At 42.2% G+C, this 14,266-nt stretch overlaps 1 protein-coding gene across 2 annotated transcripts in view; it reads right to left on the minus strand.

The window, feature by feature from the left end:
* Positions 1–1,234: 1,234 nt before the first annotated feature.
* The window catches only part of slx9 (SLX9 ribosome biogenesis factor), a 29,749-nt gene continuing 16,717 nt past the window's right edge, over positions 1,235–14,266 (minus strand). Inside the window, exons 3-6 of one of the 2 annotated variants that reach the window (XM_048234853.1) lie at positions 10,216–10,287; positions 5,548–5,716; positions 2,403–2,471; positions 1,235–1,927 (exon numbers count right to left, since the gene is read on the minus strand). In XM_048234853.1, coding sequence (XP_048090810.1) covers positions 1,807–1,927; positions 2,403–2,471; positions 5,548–5,716; positions 10,216–10,287 — 431 coding nt within the window. In that variant the 3' untranslated portion in view covers positions 1,235–1,806. The remainder of the gene's footprint in view (positions 1,928–2,402; positions 2,472–5,547; positions 5,717–10,215; positions 10,288–14,266) is intronic. The other variant, XM_048234854.1, reaches the window with a different exon arrangement.

The raw sequence follows: 14,266 nt of genomic DNA on the forward strand, positions 1-14,266 counted from the left end.
CTGAACGGTGACTTTAAACCCGAGGTACACAACGAACTGTGTTACGAAATTTTTGTGTACCCCTAATCCAAGCAGGTCGCTTCACTGAGACAACATTTTGGCATTCTGATGGGTTAATTAGAGATCTAGTAGGGTGAGGGTGGGAGTGTGTGAACGTGACACGGGTGTTTGTCGTAGGTTTGGAGGGGTCTGATTACGTGGCCGACGCGTCCTTCGACCTGCTCTATGCATTATTAAACAGTGCTAATGGCACAGTCCCTGCGCACAGACCCTTGCCATTGATTGGATTTTACTTTTCTCAAATATGATCTGACTGGCGCCTCGATGGGAGGACGATCATTACTCCCATCAGTTTCCTCTGCTGCCTTTGCTCCACCCAATATGAATCAAATACGTTACCCACCCCCCTCCACCACACCCCAAAGGCCACCTTGCTGTTGTGTGATTTACGGAAAATCTCCATACACAAATTGTGTGTACATGGTGATGATGGTACAGTACATGATGTTTCAGATTCTATCATTTCTGTTAACAGTGACCCAGCCAGCTGTAGATGGTAAGCATGCTTTATGCTTACTCAAGCCCCCTGCACAATGACTTGCACCCCAAATCCAAACCTTGTCCATTTCACCACTGTGCCTCAGATTGTAATCACTGCGACACCGCCAACCCACATCCAAACAACCACCCATCACTGTGACCTCTATCTGTAAAGAAACAGCCTCCTAAGTGCCTCTGACGGGGGGACAGTAGAGGGTAATGTTCTCATTACTTCTACATCCGTAACTAGTCTGGGATTCAAACCATGCAGCAACCTCTTCACAAAGCCCCTCTGTTTAGCAGCAGACAAGTTCAACTCGACACACGCCTTCACTGTCTGGCCGTTTTCTCTCTCTCTCGTACAACACACACACACACACACACAAACTATTTGCATCTGAATCATGTTGACTCTTCAGTGGCTAGAAGCTGTTTCACACCCACATGTGGGACCAGGCTACTGGGAATGTCGCCTACTTCTGTGGTGAGGTGGTTGTTGTTGTTATGCCATGTTGCCACGGATACATCAAACGTTGTGAGACTGAGGCCAATTTTTGGTCGCAGGCCCAGAACGGACCTGACTCTTCTGACCTGACTCTGACTCTTCATGACAAGCGATCCGAAGATTACCGTGAGATCAGTACTGCAGGGCAGATTAAACAAACCACAAAAGCTAGTTTGGATGACCTGTGGATGGCTTTTCAGTTTTGTTTTTAATATATGCAAATGAGTAATTGACTTGACTTTGATTAACAGAGGCAACCCCATGACAAGGGGGAGTTCAACCACTCACATAAATAGTGATTCATTTGATCTGTAAACCAAGTAGTGCACACCAAGCCTTTTCACATCACCTTCCATGCAACCATATCAACTCCAAACAAGGCATCAATCAAAAGAACACACTGCCATCATACTAACGTCATAATACATAACGACAAGAGTCCTGATGGGGAAGTATAGGTTAGGATGCAGGTCTGAGGGGTAGGAACAGGGGATGAGGGTGGATTTATGTTTGAGTCTGTGTCTCAATGTCCAATCAGACAAGACGATCATGGAGGACTGGGTGGGGCTAACATGGTGTTCAATTAGACGAGAGAATGCTAAGGAAGTGGGTAAGGCAAACTCAGTGTCCAATCAGACGAGAGCATCCTGGAAGACTGGGTGGGGCTAACACAGTGTCCAATCAGAGAAGAGGATCCTGAAGAAGTGAATGTGGCCAACTCCATGTCCAATCAGACAACAGGATTGTGGTGGTGGTCGAGGTTAACTCTGCTCTTCTTCCTGTTTTAGACGTTTCCTCAGGTGATCGGTGATGGCCGCCAGGGGGTTGGCTTTCAGGGTGGGGTTCTTCAGGGCCTGACTGAACCACGCTGTCTCAGTCTCCCTGCACACACATGGAGGGTCACAGTTACACAAACACACAAAGCCTGTTCTACACAAAACACTGACAACAAACTGATGATTACACTAACACAATACGCTAACAATAACACTGACAACATGCAAGGGATAACTGCCACTGAGGTGCCCTGGATTTGATGGACAAGGCAGAGCCAAAGAGTTTCCTTCACCAATTGGAATACTCTTTGAACACTAATTAAACTTTATCACCAAATTTACTTCATAGGAGTCCTGTTGTACTCAATTAATAGCTACCTGCAAATAGCCAGTTAGAATTAATATAATTTATAGCCAATTAGAAGAGAGTATTTCTGGCCTCCGGGATACATTTGATAGAACACTATAAAGTGTGTGAGTGGACATCTCAAACACAATGACAATCCTGGGTCGGTAGTGTGTGTGTGTGTGTGTGTGTGTGTGGGGGGTAATAACAAAGTAATGAATGCAGTGGGGCTTACACTAGTTTCCTCTTCTGAGCTGGCTTCATCTTACTGAAGTTCACGGAGCTGGGTTTCTTCTTCTCTCCACTGATGAAGCGTGGGGGGGGTGGGGGGTGGGGGACAATCAGTTATTTCAGTGGCAGTAAAAGTGTGGTCATACTCAGAGTATAAATAAATTCATAAAAGTAATACATACTTGAAAAATAGGTTTAAAAGTGTAATTGCTTATCATTTCACAAATTACACCCTGTTTGGTAAACTGGTTGTCTAGCATTTGGAGAATAGAATGTGTTGAATGATATCCAAAGCACAATTCAAGAGGTATTAAAAGACACAGCTCAGGTCAGCACCATGGGCTCATTTAACAAAATGTCAAAACAAAACTATCGTTGGTGCAACATAAAAGATCACTGTAGTGTTCAAGAAATATTCATCGTCTTCCCTGAAAAAGACGGTATCTGGATGGCAGCATATGTTGCTCAAAACTTGTATATCATTCAGCATTAATTATGCCGTTCCAGATTTGCAATTTGCCCATGCAATAGGCACTAATCCAACCCCATACCATCATAGATGCTGGCTTTTGTCAGTGTGAACTGTGCACTCATAACAAGTTAACATTGTCCCTATCCTCTTTAGCCCAGAGGATGCATTACTGAGTCCATGATTTTAAAACAAAACTGCAGATTTCAGAGAACAGATGCAACACTGTGCTCATAGACAGGTTGTAAGTTTTCCTGAACCCATACAGTGACTTTCTTTGCAGAAATATGTCTGTTTTTAATGCAGTGCCATCAGAGTCCCTGAAAATCATGCATACATTATGTACTATAGATGATGAAACCCCCAAATTCTTCCCAAATTTTATGTTGAGGAGCAATTTCCTTACATAGTTGCATTATTTGCCCATAGGTTTTCACAGCCTGATGAATACCTCTGCATCATTACTTCTGAGAGACTCTGCCTCTCTGGAATGTTTTTTTACATACTCAATCATGGTGCCAGTTAACCTTATTAGAAATGGTCTTCTTTGTGTTTTCTTTAGCATTACACAACTTTTTTGCCTTTTGTTGACCCCGTCCCAACTATTTTGAGACCTGTTGCTGGCATCAAATTCAAAATCAGTTTCAGCATTTGATTTGTTGCCCATGTCTTTTTTGTAACTAAATGTGGCTTTGTGAGATTATCACATTCGGAATCCCAACTTTTTTTGGAAACGGGGTTGTACAAACTAACAGAAGATTACAGTTCCCAGTCAGAACCAAAAGGTAATGGGGTGGGGAATGTCTGTGTCTGTATATGTGTGTGTGTGCTTATGGGAGTGTGGAGATGGAGTGGTGATGTGTGTGTGTCTGTGTGAGTTGGGGGGGGGGTGGGGGGTTTGGTAGAGAGCCATAAATCCATATGATGGGAATGCCCCCGTGGCCTAGTTCCTGCATATGTCAGCAGCAGAACCATTACAGGCCATGAAAGCGCCTGTGTGAGGTCACTCGTATAACATGCATGTCATTTCAACACAATTTTACTGTGACAGAAAACAGATCAAATAACCCAGACTACTATAGGGGAGGGGAGAGGGGTTAGAGGGGGGATAGAAGCATTACAACTATAGTCAGCACCCTAAAACTGAAGGTCATAAACCTTCACTAGATGCCACATCACTGAACTCAGACTGAAACCCCTGTGCTCTTGTTATGCTGTGGTTGAGTCAGGTTTGATATAGTTCTGATGGTAACATCCTAAAAGCCTCTCTTCTGATGGTGATGGGATATGGGCAGCATCCTGATTAGGTGCATCCTCCACAAGAAGGACTACTACAACAAAGGGCTGAAAACTCAGCACCTTCCAATGTATTTATCATTAGATTTGCTGTGTATCATAGGTTAGGCTAAACAAATGTTTTGACCGGACAAATTCCAGAATACCGAACATACAAAATATATAGTGGATATATGTTTTAAATAGCTATTTAATTGCCTATACATTTAAACTGCAATAAAACAAACAAATTGTGGTGTGGTCAGCACAAATGAACTCGGCACAAACATTGCAAACTGACAAGGAATCGGAAGAGTCAGGAGAATTCCCGGTGGGTCGTAACACTTGGCCAGCTGACGTAAGCTCAAAAACGGGCATGATACTGTTGTTTGTATAAGATCATTGCTGTGAGATCACAGCCCCTCACTCACAATCCCAGCGGCCCCTCCCCACAGCCCTGGTAATAACATAGTGACAGCTATGACCCTTAAAGGTGCACCGTCACACCGGTGTGACAGGAATGTTGAAAAATGAACGTTCTAAAGAATATCTGGGTTCATTGAATTCAACATAGAATTTTAGAACCTTGAATTGTTGCTGAACGGAATGTTATGTTACAATGTTCAAAAGCCCACACCTTTAAGGGAGTTGTGCAGGTTTAAATGAGAGTAGGTACAGAGACCCTTACTGAAGATTTTAGATGGGTGGCTGTGATATCTTTTTAGTTGCCCTGGGTTTTCCCCCCTAAAATAGGAATAGTCAACGGAAATAATTTATGCTGAATAAATTAGCATTGCAGCAACACAACTGCAATTCCATGAATTCCTGCTTACTTGCGGCGCGACTTCATGGAATGACAGTTCTCCGCTGCTTGTTCAAATCAAAAACAAACTACACGTAAATTTCCGACCAATTTCCAGCTAACGCAACCCCTGCTGTGTAGTTATTGTACCTGTTCTACAGTTACTACTGTAATTAAATTATGAAAATCCTAATAACTCAACACCTAGCTTGCTGTGCGTGCTTCAACTTACAGGGGAATCCTTATGAATAGTTGCCATATGTGTGTAGCCTTGTGTATTTCAATTTCACATAATATCCCTGTAATCAACCCAGATATTTAGAGTATTTGGAAGAGTATCACGGCATAATAACACACATGTTCACATAACGTTATAAAGAATACAAGGATACAAGGAAGTTTTTTGTCACATGCATATAGGAAGTAAGAAATGCAGTGAAATTATGTCTGGTGTCAGCCTATTTGTGTATTTATGGGGGGTGCAGTAGAAGTGGGGTTTAGTAGATTAAGTGGCAAGGGCTGCATAAGAAAGGTGGGGGAGGATTGGGATTGGGGGCACCAACAAGGAGCACCCAAGAGCAATGGTGTCTACTGTATACTCACGCTTTGGCCTTTGTGCGGGTGGCTGTGGTTGTTGGTTTAGTGGTGGCGGTGAGCAGAGAGAGTTCGGGCAGGGCGTCCACTAGCGGGCGCATGTCCCCCACCACAGGCGTGGCCTTCCTACGGGCCTGAGCCACCTGCTGCTCCTTCGCCAGTTTGATGGCACTGATCTCTGCCACACAGAGAGAGGTCACTCATGATTAAAACATTTATTTATCTTTAGTTTACTGGTTTATTTGAACTAGATAACTGTATTTAACAAATGCAAATTCTTGTTATGCTTTCAACTAAAATACTTACAATTCACCTGCAAATAGTTATATACCTGTTGTAACTTTACTGTTTATTTAAACAGTGTTAATTATAAATGTTTTATTATAACCCTTACTTTCCATAACCCTCTTTTTTAGAACTTAATATAACAGGTGTGCATTATACATTAGAACTACATGTTGCTCCTTTCTTTCACTGCAAAGCACTGGCAGAGCCGACAGCACGCTTTGTTATCTTTGGGGAAATATGAGTCATGTATCATGAGCCAAGCTAACTTTCTGAGCTTGAAATTCGCAGCACGCTAATGACCATCTGATTCAGTGAAGACAATTTATTAAAAACACAATCCAACCGTAATCACATGCTTTTTTGATTTGTTGTTCAAGTCATGTATGCATGTGCTGATACAAATGAATTGCTGCAATGTTACAGTGACGGCCCAATCAGAGAGTTTGATTACAGATGTTTCTCTGACCAAATGTTTGACTTGTTCTTGGACAATAAGAATACAGAATATATTGATCCTGATTTTCACAAATGTTGACATTACCGCTGGTGCACTTTCACAGCTTACACTGTTGCACTGTTCAAATTCAAGTTGAAATGTCACTTCCGAGTTGGTTCATTTTTGATGCGTGACTGACTGAAGAAGCATGTTCAGGATACAGGTATCATGACGCAGATATTTTGTTTTGTGTAATTTCATCAATAAATCTGACTAAACATTCATTTTTTCCAAATAATCATGCTATGGCCTGCCTTCTAGACCTATCCTGATATATTTTGGAAATATGAAGGGGAGATTTTGTGCTGGCTGTTTAAAAATGATGTTTTTGCTTTGGCAAAATTTATAGAAAAGGCCTGGTATCTGCGGCAAAGTATTTTGTATCCCATTTTGTAGAAATGTCACTTCCGTGTTGGTTTATTTTGTCTATGATGCGTGACTGATTGAAGAGGCATATATTATATATACTCGAATAAAAACAGTATTATCCTTTCAGTTAACTTGTTAACTTGTCTTGATACAAACATAACATAAACATAATAACTTTTAACATGAATGAACATAAGCATTATTATTTATATATTAAAATAAATATGCCGTATGCCAACAGCGTTATCTAATGATTATTTATTCCTGCCTGCTGCTCAAATGATATTGCACACAGGGAGAGTGAATGCAAGTCTGTGCACACAACCCCCATGAGAAACAGTTAGCAGACTGTAAGAAGTGAGCTTCTGAAAAAACAGACGGGGAAAAAAGAAACTGTTCCCTTTGTTGCCCTCCATGTTTGGACGATTTCAGCTTAATTGCACCGAAATTTAAGCGTTTGATTGTGGATAGCCGTGGCCTGTGGACTCGGCCCTGCCTTTTGAAAACACGTCTGCTGGTCTGCGCTAATGAGGAGTCCGAAGAGAAGCAGGCAGCCGGCACAGGATGACAGAGCAACCACTTAGCACTGTACCCCCAGAGTCCCTTAGCTGGGGATGCTCTGGGACGAACTGTCTATAATTATCATGCAGGACTTCAAATGGGCTTTTTGGAAAGCAATAAACACAATTTGCCATGTGTCCATTATTGCAGGCTCATTGTTGATGTATAATGAACTAACTAGTTTCTGCTGTAGATGCGGTTGTTTTTTTCCTGTTTTGAATCCAGTGATTTGAATGCAGTGATGGATTGGGGTTCTTAAGCCTCTCCATGTACAGTCCATGGGCTGGAGGGCTGGATTTTGAGTGTCGTACAAAAGAGAAACAAGCGGCAGGGAAATTATGTTTTAAATTTGAAGTGAACTTTATCCCAACCCTAACAGAAAAAGTGCTTACATCCTCCGCCCCCAAAACAAAGACACCATTTAGAGAGTTTCAGCCTACGAGTGAGTTTAATTGCTGAGATTTTTCCCCCTCTGTCTGGTTGCCTTGAGGACCAAATATGACTATGAGAAACATTCTACTACTAACCCCCCCCCCGCCTCCTGAAACTGTGTCTCTGTTTTGAGAAGGAACTCATTCCTGAGTAAAGGTGTCATGGAGGAATGCATTCACTGCAACACAGGCATTCTGAAGAACATGCTGATGTCATGGGAGAAGCAGCATGACAGAAACCACGCTTTGGCGGTGGAATGTACCATGTGAGGCTGAAACTCTGAACAGTCCTTTCCAAACACTGCTGTCGTGTTGGACAACCAGCGGAGAGGGAGTAGAGTGGTTGAGCCTTAACAACACGCACATTACTCGTCTGAGCTATACACAAAAGAAAGCAACTCAGACAATCTACAAAAACCCACCTTTGAAAGGGATGGTATTGGTAAACTATGTCTATGAAGCTCATGGACAAAACTGATGCTGATTTGTCCATGTACTTTGGGCTGAATTGTATTAATAATTAAATATTAACACCACATGTGTAGCTCTACCGTATGCATTTTTTCAAGTCTCAAAGCACGAAAAGGCAAAAGGTTACTTTCCATCGAATACAAGACACATCGAATCAATTCCAAACACACAGCGACCACACCAAGCTATTTAAGCAGCAACAGTAGCAGAAACCAGTTAGTTCATGAACTAAATTCATCCATCTATTCCTCACACACAAAAAAAAACACCACAGCCCTCATTTTTTCCTGCTCAACTCTTTCATCCTCAAGCTTTTCTCCTTAGCTTCTTATGAGGTCATTCATAAAAGCGCATTCATTTTCCTCCCCATCATTTTTATATGTCTGTGCTACTGCTGGATGGAGACCTTGCAACAAAGGTCCTTGTCAAAGCTCAGGCTCCCTGCTCCAGCAGCCATTATTTCAGAAACCACGACCGGCCGCTTATGAGATCGTATGAAGGACACGGTCATCCAGTCCTGAATAGAAAGTGTGTTGTTGTGAAGAAAAACAGCATCATAAAAAATGTGACTACTGTTTGTGGTAAGAAAAGATTTCTTTCAGTTGAAGTAAACATTGTAAGGCATGTAAGGTTTGGCAAGACGGCTGTTTATTTTCTGTTCTAAGGAAGAACGGGAGAAATGAAAGCAGCATATTATCTTTGTGTGTTCTGCATTCATAGCATGATCGACTGCCAGAGTGAGCAAACGCTGAATAAAGAAGGCTGCTGGATCTTTTTCAAAAAGACTTCCGGACACAAAGCATGAACTGACTTGAATGTGAATCAGGTCTAGATAATTCTCTTTGCACATGCACAGCGTCTACCACCTATGTGTGAAGCCAGACTTTCAGGGCATCGTCACCTCAGGCTTAGAGCGTTAAACCCAAAATACCTAAATTAAAATTGAAAATTGTTTTTTTTTTCTTCTGTACTCTGATTTGTGTAATAACATTCTCGGTACGCAAAGGTGCAAAGGCTTCAGAACCAAGATACATTTAGAGACATTGAGAGAGAGAAAAATACCTCTCCCAGTCAAAATGGCATTTGTGGCTGGTAAAAAGTCATAACATTTTGTGCACATATTAAGCTGGATATTTCAGGACATTTAAGACAGAAAAAAACAAGGGTCTGTTGGTATCTCTCCCTTCGAGAATAACAGGAAAGCAATACATGACCCCGGCCCTCCCTCCTTATTTAATTTCCGAGAGATGGACACGTCCCCTGTCGTTCTTGAGTTACTGCAGGAGTCAGGAAAACCATTACCGCCTAATTATAATCACACTGGCCAAGGCTCGGGTTGCACAGAGATTGATCCTACCAACAGATTCAATTTCCAATGAGAACAATTAGATGAGATTGAGATGGGACTAAAGTGTGTGTGTGTGTGTGTGTGTGTGTGTCTGTGTGTGTGTGTTCTGTATATATGTGCTGGACATCGCATCTTTGCACTTTTGAGTGTGTCTGTCTGTGTTTGATGCAGACTCCATTTAAGACACAAGCTAATGAGTGTATCAAAGGGTCATTCAACACATACAATGTTATCCTCGTCTGCCATCATGGTCAGGAAGTTCAGACCCGTAGTTATCTACAGAACAGGAGTGGGGGGATCTTTTATTCTGGAAGTGTATGAGAGTGCAGTGAATTTGTCAGTAAAAGTGCTTGCGTGTATGGTGCATTTATTTATGTGAATGTGTGTATGTGTGCTTACGTGATGCATCTGTATGTCTGTACATTATGCATTCGTTAGTGTTTGGTGTGTGTGTGTGTGTGTGTGTGTGAGTGTGAGTGTGAGTGTGAGTGTGAGTGTGTGTGCGCGCGTGTGCGCGCGCGCACGTGTGTTGTAGCTTTGCACCAGTAACCAGTATCATTTGTGTATGTGTTTAATGCATCTTAACATTTGTTTGTGGTGCAATAGTTTGTGTTTCGTGTGTGTGTGTGTGTGTGTGTGTGTGTGTGTGTGTGTGTGTGTGTGTGTGTGTGAGCTGGTTGCAGTTTTTGCGACTCTAAGGATGGGTCACCTACTGTTAAGCCATCGTTCTCTTCTATCCTTCATCTTCTCTTTCTTTGACTGCTGTTTCTTTTCACCACCACCACCTGCAAAACAAGAAACAAACACACACACACACATACACAGACACACACACACACACACACACACACACAGACACACACACACACACATACACAGACACACACACACACACACACACACACACACATACCCAATTACTCCACATGTACACCTAGGCAAAAAGGACAGTGCCTTGGCATGAAGCTAGTTCCAATAAGCCTGAGGCAATGCAGTCTCGATCATAGAGAATGCTCTTTCGGGAAGAGAAATGCGCCTGAAGATACAATCAGCCTTTTGTATGGTGTTTTATGGAGCCTGCAAAAACTTTAAGAGGCATTGGCTGAGCCTCTCCTAATAAATCACCTTTATAGTTCAACACCATTACTTTGATAGGAATTCAGAGATGTGAATAACAACAGCGATAACATTCTCATCAGGAGATGGGCTGGTGCACTTAAAAACAAACCTTTCCAGACACGGCCCCACAACAAAACCAACACAACACACAGAAAACAGCAAAGATTGAAAAGAAAATAGTCGGTGGAGGGTACAAGAGAAAATATTTTGTTTTATTCTGTAAAACTCTATACAAAAACGTTGTGTGTGTATACTGTATATATGTGTGTGTGTGTGTAAGTTTGTGAGTGTGAGTGTGTGTGTGTGTGTGTGTGTGTACGTACGTGTGGGAGTATGTGTACGTGTACGTGTGTGTGTTTGTGTGTGTGATGCCAGCGGGAGGTATGGGTGTGTGTGTGTGTGTGTGTGCGTGCGTGTGTGTGATGCCAGCAGGAGGTATGGGTGTGTGTGTGAGTTGGGTCAGACTATATGTCTGCTCTCCTCCCTGTCAACATCCTGTGTGAGGATGGAAAGTCCTCTATCAGCACCAGCACCTGGGAGCCCCCTGCGACCACGCACTCCCAACAGGGCACAAGGACCAGAGGCCGACGCAGTGTATGTGTATGTGTGTGTGTGTGTGTGTGTGTGTGTGTGAGTGTGTGTGTATATATCCTCCTCACTACTTCTGTTGCTCATAATGCTGTACTGTGCTCTATTGTACTGAATGCTTATAACTTCATGTTTAGTTGGGTGTCTATGTATGTATGTATAATTATCTCTCTCTCTCTCTCTCTGTGTGTGTGTGTGTGTGTGTGTGTGTGTGTGTGTGTGTGTGTGTGTGTGTGTCTGAGGACCTTACAGCAGTACAGTTCCCACCCCTTCCCCTTTCCTGGAGGATTTATCTGCACTGATACTAAAAGGTCTGCGTCCACAAATAACGCAGTCACCAAACTTCCTGTCGCAGATAAAAAAGCATGGGCGAATAACAGTGACACACTCCAGATGTATGTGCACAGTATGGGTCTGCTCACACAAGACCACACAGCATATTAGGTGTACTGGGGTACAGTGGTAGTGGTACCATCTTCGCAGTTCAGGTTAAGTTGAAGACTTCGCTTAAAGTTTGTGATATGAGAAGTCCTTATGCAAGTTGTTTAAGCTCATGAGGACCCTTAATTATTACTGTGAATAAAAATAAAATATTTTCAGCAAAGAACTGCATGAATACATTTAAGTCAACCACACAATATAATACAACTGTATAGAACACTGGAAAGTAGGCCTATGACAAAATATTTCCATTTTCAAAATATAATATTATTATATTTTGAAAATGGAAATATTTTGCATATTATATTATAGTTATTATATTAGTTATCATTATTAATAATAATTATCAATGTTATTGTTAATTATTATTAATAATATTAATATTATATGATATTTAACAAAAAAAAGCATATACAATTAATAAATAAGGAATAAGACCCTGTGAGAAGATTTCCTTTATATTTTCTGCTGAAAAATGCAGAGAGGGGGGACTTAACTCTGTGTCTGAGAGACTTTAACAAGTCTAGGTAATAATGACGATATAGGTTCCATTTTATAAGCTACCATTATGCTTCTTTGATTTAGAAGTCGCTATTTGAGGCAACCCATTTTTTGGAACACATCTTCTATTTGAAAAGCGTTCAAATAAATCAATCAAATCACAGACCATCGATGGCAACAGATTGGAGGAAAAAATCTGCATTACAAATCTACATGAACAGCAGGCGTGCTGCAGATGACAGATGTGTGAAAATCTGTGTGTGTGTGTGTGTGTGTGTGTGTGTGTGTGAGAGAGTATGTGTATGCACGACTGTGCACATGTGTGCATGAATGTGTGTCAATGTATGTGCGTGTGTGCGTGTGTGTGTGAGTGTTTGAGTGTGTGTTCGCTCAGCAGTAATCAGCGGGCCACACACTTAAGAATAAAGAGTAGCCTGTGGTGCCTGCAGATGGCCGTTCTGTGGAGGATCGATGGGCTTCGCAGATTAAACTGTGCTGCACAGGCAGCAGCAAAAACACTTAGCTGGTGGGGGTGTGGGATAAAACACTTTCTTCAACAGTCAACACAGGCCATGTCTGACTTAATCTATGTTCTTTTGAACTGACTGATTTAGCTCTCTTCCTTCTTAATATCTCTTATTTATTTCATCAGATTAATCAATTGTTCTTTTAATCTTTAATGCACTTAACCTTTTTTTGAATTCTTTTATCTCCTCACTTGTATAAATAAACTTCCCTAGAGCAAGAAACGGCTTGGACGAGCATGGCGGTGAGGGAGGAGGGATGGGGCAGCCCGAGGAGAGAGTGAACGAAGAGAGCGCCACAAAGTGAGAATGGTGAAGGTGTGAAGAACGCGACATGGCAGGTGGTCTTGGAGGTAGCAAGCTCACAGTCGCTGTCAGACCTCCCAAGTAGTCTTTCTGTCCAGAGACAGGTGTGTGTGTGTGTGTGTGTGTGTATATGTGTTTGCAAAAAACAGTGTGAGTGTCTGTGTGTGTGTGTGTGTGACAGAAAAAAGAGCGAGAAAAAGCAAAAAGAAAGAGTAAGAGTGTGAGTATACGTGTGAGAGAGTGTATGTATGTATGTGTGTGTGTGTGTGTAAGAGAGAGAGACAGACAGACAGACAGAGACAGACAGACAGACAGACAGACAGACAGAGAGAGAGAGAGAGACTGTGATACCTCCACTGGGCATGGATGAGTCAGGGCCAGGCGTTCAGACACTTGGATGGATCTCCTCCACACCTTTAGGAATCTCAATGAGAACTAGAACACCGTGGAGGTGTCAACGCTGACTTCCTGGGCCGGTGTCCTCCGGTAACACCGCAGAACCAGGAAACGGCACCATGACGTCTCCTCACAGGAGACGGACTCCTACTCCTTCAGTTTCTATTCTCCAATGCATCTAATGGCCACCTTAAACCAAACAACTTTGACACGATTTGGGAAAGACTCTTGAAAGATTGTAATCTTTTAACTAATGCTCCCCATTCAAGCTTTACTCAGAAGACTCCAATCTTTCAAGGATCTTTCCCAAATCTTGTCAAAGTTGTTTGGTGTAAGAAGGCCATTAGCTGACTGAACCAACAACCCCCAGGCAAAGGCCAACCTGGAGTGGATCTCTCACATTAAAGGGACACCAGGCAAGCCTGATGCTTTTTCTCTATGAAACTCCCCCTCGCTCGGTCTGAAGCTCTTTTCCTTTTCTTTGCATCTTCCGTCAAGTGTTTTCGCTGCTTCTTCGTCGGCTCTGCCATTATACACAAGTTTGCAACAATCGCTAGCTTTTCGTTAGCCTGCCTCTGTGCTGTGGATGCAGGATGTAAACTGATCCTGCTTCGGTTGGCGGGTACGATACACTGAACTTGCAAGCGGGATATTCTTCCTACAGGCAGTAGGGGCGGGCGAGAGAGTCTTCATTCACCCTGTAATGAGTCGTTTAACCATATACCGACTTACAAAGATGAGTAATTCACATGAAAACGTTGACTGGTGTTCCTTTAAACTTTAAATATACTTACAAACAAGCTCAAAATCTTATCTCAGTATCTCGAGATGTTTTTAAGGGCTTCGTTCACCTTTCATCCTACATTCATAATACTAAATTATTTTTTAA

This window comes from Alosa alosa, chromosome 23, assembly GCF_017589495.1.
Source record: "Alosa alosa isolate M-15738 ecotype Scorff River chromosome 23, AALO_Geno_1.1, whole genome shotgun sequence".
Classification (NCBI taxonomy): domain Eukaryota; kingdom Metazoa; phylum Chordata; class Actinopteri; order Clupeiformes; family Clupeidae; genus Alosa; species Alosa alosa.